The sequence below is a fragment of the Microtus pennsylvanicus genome, chromosome 8 (genome assembly GCF_037038515.1).
Source record: "Microtus pennsylvanicus isolate mMicPen1 chromosome 8, mMicPen1.hap1, whole genome shotgun sequence".
Taxonomy (NCBI): domain Eukaryota; kingdom Metazoa; phylum Chordata; class Mammalia; order Rodentia; family Cricetidae; genus Microtus; species Microtus pennsylvanicus.
In genome coordinates, this window is record NC_134586.1 from 53694710 (window position 1) to 53712460 (window position 17751).

At 45.9% G+C, this 17751-nt stretch overlaps 1 protein-coding gene across 2 annotated transcripts in view; it reads left to right on the top strand.

Annotated features, from left to right (window-relative positions):
* The window catches only part of Adamts9 (ADAM metallopeptidase with thrombospondin type 1 motif 9), a 163403-nt gene that overhangs the window by 120311 nt on the left and 25341 nt on the right, over positions 1 to 17751 (top strand). For both annotated transcript variants that reach the window (XM_075983443.1, XM_075983444.1), the window contains 3 exons: positions 7364 to 7534; positions 16289 to 16483; positions 17448 to 17580. In XM_075983443.1, the coding sequence (XP_075839558.1) occupies positions 7364 to 7534; positions 16289 to 16483; positions 17448 to 17580 (499 nt within the window). The remainder of the gene's footprint in view (positions 1 to 7363; positions 7535 to 16288; positions 16484 to 17447; positions 17581 to 17751) is intronic.

The following is a 17751-nucleotide window of genomic DNA, read 5'->3' on the forward strand; positions in this document are numbered from 1 at the left end:
GAGACTCGCCCAGAAGCTTCCGTCTTTGCATTTACTGTGCAGATGGCCTTCTGAAAGTCTTCCTCAAATGTTGCTATCAAGCTCCATATAAAAAGACCAGAGTGGTGGCGCACACCTGTAATCCCAGCACTCAGGAGGCAGAGGCAGGTGGATCTCTCTGAGTTCCAGGCCCACCTGATCTTCATAGTGAGTTCCAGGCCAGCTAAGGATATATACTGAGACCCTGTCTTGGAGGAGGAGGAGCAGGAGGACAATGACTTGTGGCCTGGTGGGGCTTGTATTTAGGAAATTCAGCAGAGATTAACCATAGTCACAGAGTGAATGGGCTCTGTAAATGCTAAGAAACCAGGTTCCCGGCTTTACCCTTCCTCTACTGTGCTTTCTCGTATGCCCAAGGAGGAGAGTTTTAAGGGGCGCCAGATGGTGAGGGTGGCTGGGAACCCATAAGGGGCACAGGGTGGGAAAGTGGAGTCCACAGTAGCAGAGGAGAGAGAGGTCCCATCAGACCCTTTGTGTTTCCCACTCGCAAGGCACGGTGGGCGGCTACTCGAGATGTCTGCAAAGCATCAAGATTTAGAGGGAAGGTTGAAAACCACTAGGCAGCTGTCTTAAATTACCACGTCAGGGATGCCACAGCCTCAGTCCCGCTCACCTGCAGCAGGGCTACGCTCAAGACCAAAGTTGCTCTCATTAACCAGTAAGTTGGTGTCCAGTGTGTGATGCAGCACTTCCCCGCCATCTCGTCCCTGTGCGGGGTTGCCTAGGGACACACGACCTAAGGTTGGTGATAAACACCAGCACAGCCTCCCAGCCAATCAAATGGGACACACCTGAGCTTCATCTCCCAGAAGCGTCTTTCTTTCCTAGCAGGCCTTGGCAACCTCTTCTTGTCCTGTTTGCCTTTTGTCTACGCATGCCCACCTTTTGCTCCCCCCTTTGTGTACTATTAAGACTCAGTAGATTGTTGTCAAGATGAATTTCCTACTAGGCTCGTGAGCAAATGACAGCCCTCTCTCACTAAGAAATAACCAGGGCACCGGAAATGAGAAGCACGGCTTTTGAGTGTTCATCTGCAATGATTATCTGGGCTATTTTATCCAGGATTGCGAACTGCACAATCTCAGGGAGTGCTTTTCCTGTAGCGTCCACCGTGAAAAGCTTCCCTGGGAGTTGTCTAGTTCAGAGGTCCCACACCGATAATACAAAACACAGTAGAACGTAGTGTTTACTAAGAAATGAACGAGGCATTTAATGATTATTTTACATGAAGTAACCTGTTGAACTACCTCCTTGACTCTTTGATGCAGTCATGTTTTATCCCATTAATTTGAAGAAACGAGACACTAAGGCAGGTTAATCCATCAAAGGTCTTGCATGAAAAGCTAGAATTGGAGGCCTGGGAGCCTGGCCTCTAGAACACAAACTATGAGCGTTTCTGTTCTTGGTTCCTCATGTCAGCATGTCCCTCGCCCAAGTTATTTTATTTCCTTCTTAATGGTGTCATAGCCTTTTCCTGAAGAGTTGGTTTCAATGTATCGCTTGCTTTCCCGGGTTGCATTCCCACCTCCTTCTAAAGTCACGCTCCTCTGTGCGCTTGGGCAACTCTGACCTACAAACGGTAGGAAGGCTTTGGTGTTGGTGCCTGTCTGTTCAGGGCGATGCCTTTGGCTATGCCAGGGAGAGAGTGGCAGCTGTTTAAGATGGGGACTTTGTTTTCCAGCATTTGTATAGTCCCCAGAGGACATAGGATACCAGTGTGTAGTTGGATCTAGGGACCGAGGGACAAAAGCTGTTGTGGGGAGCAGGGATGGGGTGGGCGGGCCAGGCCTCTTCAGCTGAAGAATAAAGGCATTCCAGTGTCTTCCGGAACAATGTTCCTTAGCCAATGTTCCTTCTGGAAGGGCAGCGGCTGTGTTTTCTTGTCACAAGGCCATGAACATGCTGTGACTTTGCAGAACTGCCTAGCCTGTTGCTGTTTGGCCCAGAACAGGCACTGGGGCCTCTCTAGCGCACATTTCAAATTTAAGAGCATTTATTACACTCAGCTGTAGAATGAGTTCCAAGTTCATCTCCTTAGAGTAGAACCGTTGGAATGAGCAGCAGTTCCTTGGTCAGCTGAGTGATAAGATTTTCATGGTGTTTACAGCAAGGAGTAGAAAGAGCTAGTTGTGTTCGGAGTTAGCCCTCAACCCTTTTGTATACACTGCCTCATTCGCTTATTAAATCATATGTGTCAATCACCTGAAAATTACCAGGCACTGAGCATTCGGAGTGTTTAGTCTTTGTTTTTGTTTGTCTCTTGTTTTTTGACCCCAAACCTCAAATCCTATCCCCTAACCTCAACTTAAGGCTAAATGGCATGGTGGCATGTGCCTACATTCCCAGCAACAAGAAGGCTGAAGTGGGAAACCAACCAGGACTGTATAGGGAGACCCCAACCAAAAAAGAGCTGAGCGGGTAATAACTCAGTGGTAGAGCTTTGGTTGCTTGGCTACCATGTTAAGACCTTGGATTCAGGCCCTGGTGCTATGGAAAGGTTAAAATGAGAGGAAATGCGATTGAAACCCTACCGGCTGGAATCCTCACCCCTGCGCGTGCTGTTGCTGCTAACCTCCGTCCTTGCAAAACTTGAGAGGTCCTGTTCCCTTCTGACCCTAGCTAACTCACTTCCTCCTTCACCCCTTTTCATCAGCTGCCACATCCCCCACTTTTACACAGGAGGCCCTTGGGATCAAACCTCAGTGGTTACTTAAGGGACATGGGAGACCCCAGGCAAACAGTGGCTGGCTGAGTTAGAAGAATTGGAAGCATCAAGCTGACTGACTCCCAACACAGACCTGTGCCCATTGCAAATGTTAGTCAGATGGGTGACGAGAGACTTCAAGAACGCCTCCGTAGCAGTGCCTCTGCCTCTTTTTTGAATGACTGCTTTTTCTTTCTTTTAGACAATGGTAGATGAATCCATTTGTCCTAACCTTTCATTGGGACATAAAAACCCAGCAAATGCAACCCAGTGTTATCCACCCGTTGGGTCTATGATTCATCTGCCCATATGCTTCCTAACACCAGCAATCTGCTGCCAGAAATGACACATCCCTTCATCCTTGGGGAAGGCATCCTTTAAAAGGTAGAACCTGTGAGTGTCCAGTGCTTTTCTTTTCCCCCGTGGCCAGGGAACTGTGACAAAAGACATGTTTCAAAACAAAAAACAGCTTTATTATAATGTTTAGACCATCAGCCTATGCAAACGGACATGTTAAAAGAAAATAGTACCTTAAGGGTTTATTTTAGGTCTTCCTCACCTCGGATTTTGAAGTGTTTTTCTGATAGTTTCAGCCCCTTTGATGGCATGCATCCTGCAGGACAGTGGATGCGCTACCCTGTTGAACCCGACACTGTGATTATTTCCTTTCTGCATCTCACGCATGCTGAAGTTCAGAGGCTGATGCTTTAGTCCTTTACTTGGTTGCTGCTTTTTTAGCTCAGAAAGTCATAATGAAAACCCGGGAAAACCTTCTGCAAGTTGAAATGAGGCTGTTTGAATTTTCCATTTTCTTAGAATAGTCTAGATGATATTTCAGGGCAGGAAGCATTGTAGATTATTGAAGTCCAGGGGAATGGCATTTACCAACACAGAAGCACCCAGTAGCATGGGCTGGGTTTGCTTTCCCCCAGCACTCTGCTAAGGTTTAAGATTCCAGAAGAAAACCTTTGTCATGTGGTTCCCAAAGTGTAAAAGACACCAATTATTTACCTTGTTTAATTTTAATTCCCAGAAAGTTTTCTTCTGGGTAGATTTTCTCAGTACAATTCAATGCCGCTGTCAAAACAGATTTTATAATAGTTAACTATTCTTCAAGACTGGGAAGGAAAATACTTAATGAGCAGAAACTGTTGAGGAACCCTGGCATTTCTGCTGGGATCTGTTACTTATTGACAGTGATTCAGCCTTATGAGGTAGTGCAAATGTACTTTAATATAGCAAGAGTTAGTTTAGGTTTAGCTGTGATCTGATGTCCGGAAGTCTTAATTTTCCAAGGAATTATTATTATTTTCTGTGGGTAAATGTTCTTTTTTCAGAGATCTGGGTGGTTTCTAACATTCAGCAAAACATTGCAACTCCCCAATTGCTGTCATTTTACTCCAAGGGGAACCAAAAACTCCAGACTCCTGAAGCTTGAACCGGGGAACCAGGCCCAGCTGGTCCCCACTGGTTTGAAGTGGTTCAGCTTCTTCTCATCTCGCTGTGACTTCAGGTCATATTTATGCCTCTGGATACATGCCAGCTATGGAGATTTGCTTCCAAGCAGAGAGACGTTCGAGTTTCCAAAGTGAAAACTACTCAGATGACCTAGCAGGTATCTTTTGCCTCCCAAAAGAACAGAGTGACTCATGAAAGACAGGGACCACTGTCATCTGCTCCAACAATTCTATTCCTAGCACAGACTCAGAAGAATCAAATCAAGTGTTCAAACTGGCGTCTGAATGTCCATAATAGCATCATTCATGGTAGTTCAAAGGGAAGCCACCAAATGTCCATTAACAGATAAGTGAGTAAACTAAGTGGGGCATATACATACATTGAGGCTGGATGTATGGATATACACTGAAGCCCTGAGACATGCTCCAATATGGAAGAACTTTGGAAACACTGTGCTAAGAGAGAGAAGCCTAGCAGAAAAGAGCACATACTGGATATGACCATGAAGTCCCCAGAATAAGCAAATCTATGGATACAGCAAGCATGGTCATAGTTGCTAGGGTCTAGGTTAGAAGAAGGAAAGATGGGTGATTGCTTAATAGAGACAGGATTGGAGTGATGAACCTGTTCTACCATTGTGTTGTAGCAATGGCTGCACAACGTTGCATTCAGGTCGCTGCACTTTCTTATTTATCATTACTGATGTTTGTGTGTATGTGTATGTGTGTACACATGTGTGCAATCATGTGTGTGAATGAAAGTATCTGTGAGCCACACACGTGGTGGTCAGAGGACAAATGTTACTTGTTTGAGAGAGCCTTGTGTTGTTCTCGGCTGTGTGCCCAGCTAGATGACCCTCTACCTCCCAGGATCCTCCTGGCTCATTTCCCACTTCCCCCACAGGGGTGCTGGCATTGCCAGTACTCACACTGTTCCCCCAGATTTTATGGAGGTTCTGGGGATTCAAATTCAGGTCTTCATGCTTGCATGGCAAATGCTTCTACCACTGAGACATCTCCCAGCCCCTGTACTATTCCTTTTTTTTTTATCATGCATACATTAAAAGACATAGGTGCATTGGGGAAGACATTTCAGAGTGAAGCTGTATCTCAAACTCAAATGGTTTTGAGGCAAAGCAGATAAAAGAAAATTCCTGCCTGTGCCGGCTAGTTTTATGTCAACTTGACACAGGCTGGAGTCCTCTATAGTATGGGCTATAGGCAAACCCATAGAGCAGCTTCTTCATTAATGAATGACGGCAGAGGGTCCAGCCCTTTGTGGGTGGTGGCACTCTCTGGGTTCTATAAGAAAGCAGGCTGAGCAGCCCATAAAGAGTAAGGCAATAAGCAGCATCCTCCATGGCTTCTGCATCAGCTCCTGCCTCCAGGTTCCTGCTCTGCTTGGGTTCCTGCCCTCACTGCCTTCAATGATACACAGGGATGTGGAAATCTCAGTGACATAAACCCTTTCCTTTCCAAGTTGCTTTTGGAAATGGTGCTTAATCACAGCAATAGAAACAGTAAATTAGGTACTGCCATTATGTAGAGAGAGAGACAGAGAGACAGACAGACAGACAGACAGACAGACAGAGAGAGACAGAGAGACAGAGAGAGACAGAGAAACAGAGAGAGAGAGAGAGAGAGAGAGAGAGAGAGAGAGAGAGAGAGAGAGAGAGAGAGAGAGGTCTATAGCCCTCCCTACAGAACTTAAAATGCAGAGTTCTGAAATTTTGGAAGTATGCTAATAACACAGCCAAAGCTGGTGTTTGAGAAGCAGGGGCAGCAGACACCCATCGACGTAAAGGATTCACACCCCTCATGGCAGCAGCCAGTCTCTTCCCTGAAGTTTTCTGAAGTAGTCCAAACTTAGAATATCAGGTGACAGTGATGCTTTGGACAGGCTTTGGTGATGAAGCAGACGGCAGAGGTCTACCTTCCAAGCGAGGTTTGCTGTTGAAATGAAAGCCTGCCTCTTGTTCTGTTTTCCTTTGCTGGATTATGGGAGGAATCAGGTCTAACAGGGCAAGTGACATAGGCTCCAACAGTCCCAGGTTCTACACCTATGGGTTGGAGATGAAGGCCTTTGCTCTTTCACGCTGCCCTTTACTGCCCATCCTTTCTGAGAACCAGGGAGGTCCTGATCACGGCCATCCTTGTCCATCAGGACCTACCTTCCGTCGCAACTCGGTGGGTAGCTCTCTAGAATTGAGAGCAGAGAGCAGTCCACCTGCCAGACCACACCTGACAGTGGCTTCATTGAAGATGGAAAATGGACCCTTTAGGGGTCATGGAATAAAAAATAGACCAAAGCAGCATAATCTGTGAAGACATTATTCTAATTATCTATGGGATGTGATGAACAGCTGGACAGGTAATAACCTTCCTGGCCCCTAGAAGTGTTTTGATGCTACCTTGGCAATTGTGAGACATGGTTTCTTTTCTTCTCTTCTCTTTTCCTTCTACCTTTCCTCCTCGTCCTCCACTTCCTTCCTTTTCTTTTTCAGACACCATCTCTCTGTGTAGCCCTGGCTGTCCTAGAACTTACTGTGTAGAACAGGCTAGCTTAAAACTCCAAGATCTGCCTGTCTCTGCCTCCAGAGTGCTGAGATTAAAAGGTGTGTGCCACCATGCCTTGTGTTTGTGCCTTCTTTCTCTTCCTCTACCTTCTTATTTCTCCTATCTTCTTTCTATTTTCCTTCCTCCCTTTCTCCTCCCATCTCTCACATCTTTCTCTTCCTTCCTCTCTTTTTCCTCCCCTCTCCTTTCCTTCCTATTCTTTTCTTCAGTAATATAGATTAATCCCAGGGTCTTACACATACTAAACAAGTGCTCTCTTCCTGTGCTACATCCCCAGCAATGGATTTAGTGTTTAAATGAATGTTGAACTAAAAAAAAAAAAAGCTTGAAAGTCTCATCCAAGCAGGTATTCATTCATTCATTCATTCATTCATTCACCCTTTCATTTTCTCATTCAGACAGACAAGTGTGGAAAGCACATCCCTGTGTCAAGGATAAAGCTGTCAGATATCTAGATAGAAACAGCCAATGACTAGGGATCTTGCCACTTTATCAGCTGGCTAGCTAAGTCATCAAAAAGCTGCAAGAATAAGAGTGTGAAGCTGTGTACGGCTTCATCTCACCCCAGCCCATTTGTCTCTTGCAGTGCACCAAGACCTGCGGTGAAGGCTCCCGGTACCGACAGGTGGTGTGTATAGCGGAGGACCAAAGCGAGGTGCATAGTGCGCACTGTGACCCAGACCAGCGGCCTCCAGACCGTGAGAGCTGCAGTCTGCAACCCTGCGAGTATGTGTGGATCACAGGAGAATGGTCTGAGGTATGGTCCTGGGGAATGAGGGAATTTGTCTAGGGGCTGATGCCTTCAGGTGCCAGCAGAAAGCTATGTAGGGATGTATCTTGAGGCTGGGGAGAAAACTGTGTGAAGTGTTTGCAGTGCAGGTGTGAGTACTTGCGTTCAAATCCCAAGAACCCAAATAGAAGCTAAGCATCAATGACTTGAGCATCTATAATTTCAGTGCCCCTACTGGGAGATGGAAAGTGAAGAAAAGATAATGCTTAGAAGTGTATGGGCAAGCTAGCCTGTGGTATGCAGAGGAAGGGCAAGCTAGAGACCCTGTCTCTAAACAAGATGGAAGATGAAAACCAACACTCAGGGTTGCCTTCTGACCAGCATGCACCCTGTGGCATATGCATATCACATTCACACAGATAAATTTGCATGCACACCTACACATGCATACACACACTAAAATAAAAATAAAAATGATATCTTAGTGTCAGAGAAATACTAGGTAGAGATGGGGACAGGGAGTTGACTGAGACAGTGGGCAGTACCCTGAGTATAGGAACCCTCAAATCCTGTCCCCACAGTGATTACTCTGTCAAGGTCATACCCATTCCAACAAAGCCACACCTTCTAATAGTGCCACACCCTATGCTAATTACATAGCAATGGTGACCAGTGACCAGGCTCTCTTCTACGGTGATGGTTGTGCACAAACATACATCGACTCTCCCCAATTGGAGTTCTCAAAAGAGGATAAAAGTGGGCTCCTAATTGAGAAACAAGGCCTGACATTTTTATTTGAAAATGTTTCCTTCAACCTGGGTATGGGTTGCCCATTTAAAAACCTTGGTCCCAACAAAACAAAGACTGTTCTGTGATATCTAATAGATCCCAAGCCTCTTTTTTCATTATAGGCTCCTGAGGGCAAGGCCTACATAGACAGCTTTAGTTAATAAACCAATACCAACCATAGCATGATTACCTAATCTTCAAACCTCATAGTATTTCAAAGCAATGGAAGATCTAAAACTTCAGAACCATTGCCGTTGCCCAAAAGAGCCCAGAGATTTAAAGTCAAAGCACATTGATTCACAGGACAGGTGATAATGATGATGGCTAACATACGTGTTCACATGGGATCTCTTCATATAGGCCAGAAAGTTCACCCCGAATGACATGAGTATTTGCCTTTATATTTGCTGTGCTGAACTATGTCTTCACTCAAATTGGCCCCAAAATTCTTTTCTAACCATGTCCCCCCATCCTGTTCCCTACAATACTGATTTTCATCCTCTGAGGGGGCCTTTGTCAATGTTCGGAGACATGTCTGGTTATCACAGCTAGGACAGGGCGTACTTCTGGCATGTGGTAGGTGGAGGCCAGTGTCATTATATAGTGATGTACAGTGCACTAGACACACCCACAACACACACTTCCACATTTGAGGTCCAGAGTTCCGAGGTCTTTTCTCCACCATGTCCCACACATCTCCCGACAGCATGAAGAGCCTTTAGACAGCGAAGGGAGAGCTGGGAAAGCCTGAGAACCTAAGTTCAGATCTCCAGCACTATGGAAAAAGCCAGCATGCTCACACATACCTGCAGTTCCACGGCTTTGGGCAGTGACAGGAAGCTCTCCATGGATCCCACTGGCCACTCAGCCTAGCCAATCAGTGAGCTCAAGCTTCAGTGAGAAACCTCTCAATAGTGGAGAATGAGAGAAAAAAGATTCAGCCTTGAACTTGGACTGCTACGTGTGTACCTATGATCATACATACACACATGTGCATGCATGTATGCACACACACAAAGATACAACATTACGGTATACATTTACACAGTTGCCAGCCAGGAACAGGTGAGTCCAGAAGCGTGTTCAGAAAATTCATTGATTAGCTTGGGGTAAAAGCTTCCAACCCTTTAGGGAAGGCTGGGAAGGGTCTCTGGATGCACCTCCTCTCCTTTCATCCCTTCTTCTTCTGTTCCTCAGCAGGCATGGCCTCTAACTTCTGACCATTGCAAGAGGTCCAGCTCCCCTTGCTCTCAGCATGGGGAGATCTCTCCCTTGGGCCCCCTTCTGTCTCTCCACAGGTCTCTTTGTCTCTGCGCCTTTCCAGCCTTCTGCCTCTCAGCAGACTCCTCTTTTTGGCTCTCATTTTTCTCTATCTGGCTGTAGTTTCTGTGCCTCCCTCTCAGCCCAAACTGGCATCCACCTTTGGTCAGTCTCTTCTATGGGGCTTATTTACGTCGACAGACTTTTTGTCTCTTTCTGAGAGCCACAATGCACCTTTAGTCTTACCATAACCTCAACCATCAGCAGATGAGAGAATGTCTTTGTGTGCACGTGTGTGCATGTTTATGTGTGCACATTGTTTAAGTGTGTGTAATGGAGGCCAGAGGACAGCCTCAAGGGTTATTCCTCTGGCACTGTCCACCACTGTATTGTATTGTATGGTATTGTATTTTTACATTTTGGACACCGGGTCTCTTACTACATCAGGTTATCAAGTAGGGTAGGCTGGCTGACCAGCAAGCCCCTTGGGTCCACCCGTCTCCCTCCTAGGGCTAGGATTCCATGTGTATGCCACCACTTCTGGCTTCTTCTGCATGGATTCTGGGGATCAAACTCAATCCTTTTAATTGCATAGCAAGCATTTGACTCACAGAGTTACCTCCCCAGCCCTAAAAAAACATCCGTTGGCACAGAGTTTTCCATGCTTCCACAGATTTTTTCAAGTATGTTATGGATTGAAAGCAAACCCACATATTTTTATAGCAAAGGGTTAAAAACAGATCTGGGCACAGAACACAAGGACCACAGCGCTTGCGAGGAGACAGTCAGGGAGAGGCTATTCCTTTACTCTGAGGCCTTGGCTGTGGGAGAGTTCTCTGTGTTGTTCTCAGCATTCACACCCCCTGAGTGTGCAAGGCCTAGAACAGACTTGTGAAGAGGGGCTGTAAGGACAACATGCATCTCCGGCATGAGGCCTGAAATACAGCCCTGGTGAACATGGGGGTGTTGGTGTTGCTTTGTTGTTTCATTCAAGTTAGAAAAGGAGAGTTTCCCTGTGCACACAAGGCCACGGCATTTGGAGTCTACTTACCATAGTGCTGCTAATCACGCACTTCCAACCCCTGGCCTAGAGGGTCTGGGGAAGCCCAGCAATTGTTTCACAACGCTGCCAGCAACTGGCCCATAGTATCTAGCTGTTCTGGATGCTTCTCAGGGATTTGGAGGCTTCTGACCACGTTTGTGGCCCAGGTTCATCAGCAAATGTGTGTCTCCTAAGATGCACAAATCGCCGGCAAGCTGCTTTTGCTTTTGATGTATAAGAGCTTGGCTCTCAGCATCCGCCTTCTCCAGCATACAGTACAGACTGAGGCTATAAAGGCATGAGGTCATACTCTCTAGAACACCCACAGCTCAGCTAGGCAGAGCTTGTCAACATCTCTCTACGCCGAGACACTGGGGTAGCCTGAAGTCTCCTGGCCAGGAGTCAGCTGGGTCCTCCCACATGTGAGCAGCAAGAGCCAAAGAAGGAAGAAATCTGGATGGCCCATTTCCAGGTCTCCAGCCAGCTGGGAGGGAGAGCTGGGGATGCTCAGCATGCCTCTGGCTGACTTTCTTCTCTCTTGTTGCTAGGATTTCCATCAAGGCCAGCCCAGAAAGGTTAAAGGGGAAGAAAATGGAGTAGCTTAAAGCCACAGGGCACGGGACATCAGGCAGACAGGGTGACTTTAAATCATCTTTGGGGATTAATGAAAATTGGACCCTCACTCAGGAAAGAACACAACATGCATGTGGCATCCTATGTCCAGGAGTTCCTCCCGTGCCTTACAGTGTAGGGAGAGGTGTAGAGAAGACTGCCTCCACCCTGTGTCTGTGCAGAGCCTTTACAAAGAGTGGCCCCAACTCATAGCACTGCCTGGAAGTGCCATCCAAATGGCATGAATTGTAACTTAATTTTATTATTTCTATTAGCATAAGTAAATTATAAATTTAAAATGGGTCTCGTTATGATAATTTCATCCCATTATCCTCTCTCGTCCTCTCCTATTCCCACTGATCCCCTTATCTTTCCTACTATTCCCCCTTGTACTGTATGTGTGTATATGTGTGTGTGTGTGTGTGTGTATGTGTGTGTGGTGTGTGTGTATGTGCGCGCGCATGCATGTGTGGTTGGAGTTGCATTAGAGTTGCTTACAGGAGCATAGGTGAGAAGTTATTTGTAGAAGAATATGGTGGGCTACCCCACTGGGAGGAAAATGTCTCTTTCTCTCCCAGAAACCATTGATTTCGTACAGATCCTCAGAAGGGGTGGGGCCCTGCGCTTCTCCTCCCCTCCATAGACAGATGTTGACTGGCTCAATTGTGTACGGCTCTCCTACGGGCCATCACAGCTCCTGTGCTCTCAAGCCTGCCGCAGCCATGCCGTGCCTAGCAGTCCAGCATCCCACGGATCTCATCATCTGGCTTTTACGTTCCTTCTGGTCTGCCCTCTCTTCCACAACCTTCCCTGAGCCACGGAAGGGGTACTAGGATGCCTTATTTATGGCCGAGCACCCAACAGTCTCTTGTTTTCTGCTCTCTGACCAGTTACGAGTCTCTGTAATAACTGCTGCCTACACAGAAAGAAGCCTCTCTCACCAGAGCCGATGGCAGCACTACACAATGGACATAAATATAATTATTTAAGAGCCAGCTGATGGGTACATCATGTCCACCAGTGCCCAAGAGGCACGCTGGCAGTGCCTGAGTAAAGCTGTTGTTGACCGGTCTCCCGGCAGCAACCTGTAGACCACAGTCCATCACTGTGAAATTAGGGAGGGCGCTGCCAGCTGTTTCTCCAGGTCCTACTGTCAACGTGTGGGGTATCTTTAGCCAGTAGGGTCTTACCATCTAGTTATGGTGGACAACCACTCTCAGCAGCAGTTGCCTCTATCATTTGGGGGCTCACTGGGAGGTGGGCTACCTCATCGGTGAGATTTTTTCAGTTTTGTTATCTGTAGTTTATTGGGTCATTTTTCTTCACCTCTTCTGGATAGACTTTGGAAAACATTTTATTCTTAGTTTCTCTTTTTAGTTAGATTGTCAGGTTGCCCTGCACCTTTTCCATATATCCTTGGTTTTCATTGTCCCCCCCCCCCGCCCCCAGCGACCCTATTGCTCGTCTCCCAGCTCTGATCGCCCTCTCCACTTAAACCATTCCAAACCCAGTCTTCACCCTTCTGTCTTCATGCACTCTACTGCCCTCCCCTGTCCACTCTCAACCTCCACCATGGTCCCTTTCTAGTTTCCTGACTTCCATACTTACGCTCACAGAAACATCCACATGTACAAATCAGCAGCTAGGACCTGCTTATGAAAGACAACATGCAATATTTGTCTGATTTGTCACTTAATATAAACTTTTCCAACTCCATCCATTTTCCTGAAGATTTAAGATTTTCATGTTTATTAATGGCTGGGTTAAATGCCATCATATATGGCCTTTAATTTCTTAAAGGCTTGATTTTTAGTTATGTATAGATGTATGTGTCCATGGGAGGCTGTTCACCTGAGTGTAGTTCTCAAGGAGGCCAAAAGAGGGCGTCAGATTCCCCTGAAGCTGGAGTTACAGATGGTTGTGAGTCGCTGCATGTTGGTGCTGAGACTCAGACTCAGGAGCCAGTTTGCAAGAGCAGTGTGTGAATCTAACCAGGAAGCCGTCCCTCCAGCCCATGCACCACGTCTTCGTTATCCATTCTTCTGTTGAAGCACACCTAAGCTGGTTCCATTCCTCCCTATTGTGACTAGAGTAGCCATAACCATGAGTGTGCAAGCGTCTGGGTGATAGGATTCAGAGTCCTCTGGCTTTGTTTCCAGAGCAGCATATCTGGGTCGTGGGGTAGTATTATGGGAAACTTCTACACTGATTTCCATAGTAGCAGCATCAGCTCACCCACCCACAGTAAATAAGGTGTTTCCATTCTCTCTGCCCTTGCCAGCATTCGCTGTTAATTGTTTACATTACAGTAAGAATTTTGACAGGTAGAGGTAGGACCTCAAAAACTTTTAATATGCATATCTCTGGTGGAAAATGATATTGAACACTTCTTTAAATGTTTATTAGCTATTAAGAATTTTTATTTTGAGAAGTCTCTGTTCAGATCCAGAGTCTTTTTTTTTTTTACTTTTATTGATTCTTTGTGGATTTCACATTATGAATTCCAATCCTGCTGAGCTCCATGTCCCTCCCCCCGTATCTGTTCCCTGCTCTTGCAAACCCCCCCACAATTCAGAACCAAATTTAAAAAGAAAAAGTAAAAACAAAACAAAGAAACCAAATAAAAACAAACAAGCCCAAAACGCCTGCCATGGAATCTGTCATCTGTTGTGGAAGCTGTCACGTGGCATTGAGTCAGTTTCCCCTTTAGTCCATTCGTCTTTATGTACAAGTGTTCATTGCCTGCAGCCATTGGTCTGACTAGAGGCCACTCGTTTTTGCTATATTACCAATTATGGGCTTTTCCTGGAGCTCCTCTTGGATCTCCTGTTGCTGTCCTGTGTCACAGAGCTCCCGCTCCGTAGGTTCGTTCCCTTCACATGCTCCAACGGTACATAGATTCGGTAGCTGTTGGGGTGGCCCAATTCAGCCCTGGTTCTGGGCCTGGCTAGAGCCTGCCAGCTCTCCCTCATCATCACTACCCAGGCTAGCTCGCCCCGTGCATCCTACAGCAAGGAGTGGGGCCAGTCCTTCTGCTCCCAGTTCTGGGTCCCCCACACTCACATCACCAGGCCCAGCTCTACTGTTTTGCCCAGGCAAGGTGCAGGGCCCTCTCTCCCGATTGCTGTAGGGGCGTAGGGAGGGAGCAGTGGGTGGTCAGCTCTCCTGCTCTCAAGCATCATTATCAAAGATCTGGTGGCTGTAGCTGTGTGGCTTATATGTAGTTCTCAACCTGTGGGTCGAGTGAGACCCCTTGGGGTCACATTATCCTATATCCTGCATATCAGCTATTTACATTGCAATTCATAACGGTAGCAAAATTACAGTGATGAGGAAGCAATGAAAATGATTTTATGATTGGGGATCACCACAACATGAGGAGATGTATTGGCGGGTCACAGCATTAAGAAAGTTGAGAAGCACTGTTCTCTTCTATTTCGTTGTCCTAGGTAGATCTGTTTTCATGCCAAGACAATGTTGGTTCTATTACAGTAGCTCTGCAGCATAACTTGAAGTCAGGCATGATGATACCTCCAGCGTTATTCTTTTACTAAGGGTTGCTTTGGCTCGTTGGTGCTTCCATATGAATTTTTATTTTTATTTCTTTGAGGAATGACATTGGAATTTGGGTGGGCACTGCCCTGAATCTGTAGATTGCTTTTAGTAGGATGACTGTTTTTTTCAATATTAACCCAATCCATAAGAGGTTTCTGCATCTTCTCAGACCGCCTTTGTACTGTGGAGTGCCGCTGTGGAGAGCTGTCGCTGCCTTGTTTTGGCTTCTTTCCGAGTTGGTTGGATTTTTCAAGGCTGTTGTAGATGAGATTGTTTTCCTGATTTTTTTTTTCATGCTTGTCATTGGTATACAGGAAAGCTACAGCTTTTTATATGTTAATCTTGTTTCCTGCCATTTTGTTAGGTGTGTTTATCAGCTGCAAGAGTTTTCTGGCAGAGTCCTTAGAGATTTTATGTAGAATCATATTACCTGCAAATAGGGATGGTTTTTACTTCTTTTTTTCTACTTATCTGTCTTTTATCTTGTCACTATCACTCAGACTTCAAGCATTCTACTGAGCATAGAGACTGGACAACCTCTTGTTCCTGATCTTGGAGGAAATGCTTTGAGGTCCTCTGCTGAGTGTGCTTGGCTATAGAATTGCTTTGTACAGCTTTCATTGCGTTAGAGTGCCTTCCCTCAACTCACAGACTCTTTGTGGCTTTTATCATGAAAGAACATTGGATTGATGTCAATGGCTTTTTCTGCATCTACTGAGAAGGTCACATAGTTTCCATCTTTGAGTGCGTTTAAATGATATATTGCATTTGTGGATTTACATATGTTAAACCATCTCTGCATCTCTGGGAAAGCGCCGACTTGATCACAATAAGTAATACTTTTGATATGTTCAGGAACTTAGCTTGCAGGTATTTTATTAATTTTTGTGTTTGTTTTCATCTGGGCTATTGGTCTATCATTTTCATTTTGTCATTGCTGTGTCTTCTGCCATAAGCTTACAATAAAAGAATCATGATGCCATGATTTAGAAAGAAAAGAAAGCAGGAAGGTGACTTGGTGTCCAAAACACATAGCGAAGGAGAGAAGAGAGAAGGAAACTGGGAAAGGCAGATGTGCTCAAGCAGAGCATCACAGAGAGTAGGAGACTGAATGGGGGGTGGGTTGGTGGGTTCTAAGGTCTCCTGAAAACGGTCTACACTGCACTCTGAGAATGTGGCTCACAAGTCGGCTGCAAGCCCCCTTTCCTCTCTACATGCCGTTGAGTTTCTGGCATGGTCTTAGAAGCATAGAAAGGATGAGTTTGATGGCATGTGGGTATCCATATCCTTCTCTGGGAGCCCCAGAGAAAGAAGGGTTTTGAGGTCCCTGCCTGGAGAAGCCCCAGTTTGGGGAGTTTCTGACAGAACCTGCTGTTGCCTGAGATGAAGGTTTCAACCGATAAATAAGAGAGAACATTCTGCAGCTCCCACGGGAGGGCAAACTTGATATGGAGGGTTGGGGCTTATTGGGGTTGCCACAGGAAAAGTCTGGAACATCCTCTCTTGACCCCCTCTCTTCTCAGTGCTCAGTGACCTGTGGAAAGGGCTACAGGCAAAGGCTGGTCTCCTGCAGTGAGATCTATACCGGCAAGGAGAATTATGAATACAGCTACCAAACCACAGTGAACTGCCCAGGCACACAGCCACCAAGTGTCCATCCCTGCTACCTGAGGGACTGTCCTGTCTCAGCCTCCTGGAGAGTTGGTAACTGGGGCAGTGTAAGTAGGGGGCTGGGTTGTGAACTCTGAAATCACAAGCTTTCCCTGAACCCCTCCTGCCTACCTGCAACTTGCTAAGGCTGATAGGTGGAGAACTGGCTTAGCTAACTCTAAGCAGCTGATGGGTCGGCTTGCTTCGTCCCAGGAAAATGCAAGTTGTCAAGTTTTTTGCCTCAGTTTCTTCATTTGTAAAATGGATACCTATGAAGCTGATTCAACCTATAAAAGGCATTTAGATTTTTGTGGTCGATTTTATGTTACCTTTTGCTGTTTTTCCTACATCTTTACTACACATTTTTCCAGCCAACCTTTAGAATCTGGCCTCTCCTAAGAGTGGCGCAGGGCGTGTTTTGACTGCTTCCATTGTGGAGGATTCAACACTCCAGTCTGCCCGTGCTGGGAGAGCTTTGTTTACTTGGGACACAAAACAGAATATTCTAAATAGAGTCTGTTTGGAAAAATCATTATCACAGTCTTCTGGTTTTGGGCTCCCAAGCTCTGAGGCGAAAGGTGTGTGACGTGATGGAAGTCATTAGGACTTGCATCCCAACTCCACTATGACCTTGAACAAATTCCTTGACATCTGAATCCAGATCTTCCATCTGTAAAAGCAAGTAATGTCCATGCTATCCCACAAGGTTATTTATGCAGTTTAAATGGGGAGAGTGTGTGGATCACTACATACAGTGACACACATACATAAATGTTTTATATAGAAATGTGTTTTATTCATATATAGTATATATATTCATATATATGTATTCATGTATATATATATGTATTCATATATATATATATAATCAAGTAAGTATATATGAAGCATAACAGCAGCTAAGCTAGCCATGGTAAGAAATCAATAAATGCCAGCTGTTTGTCACACAACCCCAAGGCTCCAAGCTTTGTGTCATGATGCTTACACCTCCCCGGTTCAAGAGCCACCCACTGACTCTGCTTTGCCTTCCAGTGCTCGGTGTCCTGTGGCGTGGGAGTCATGCATAGATCTGTGCAGTGTTTAACCAACGAGGACCAACCCAGCAACCTGTGTCCCTCCGACCTAAAGCCAGAAGAGCGAAAAGCCTGTCACAACATTTATAACTGTAAGTCGCTCGACTGAAGTCCTCTTTGTCCGGCACGGAGAGCGAAGCATCTCTGTTTGTCTGTGTCTTCTTTAGAAATGTAATTTTCTGTGCTTGTACGGTGCGCTCGTGGGGACTGCACTTTTATGCTCACATTTTTGGAGGCCAGAGATCGATCTCAAGTGCTTTTCC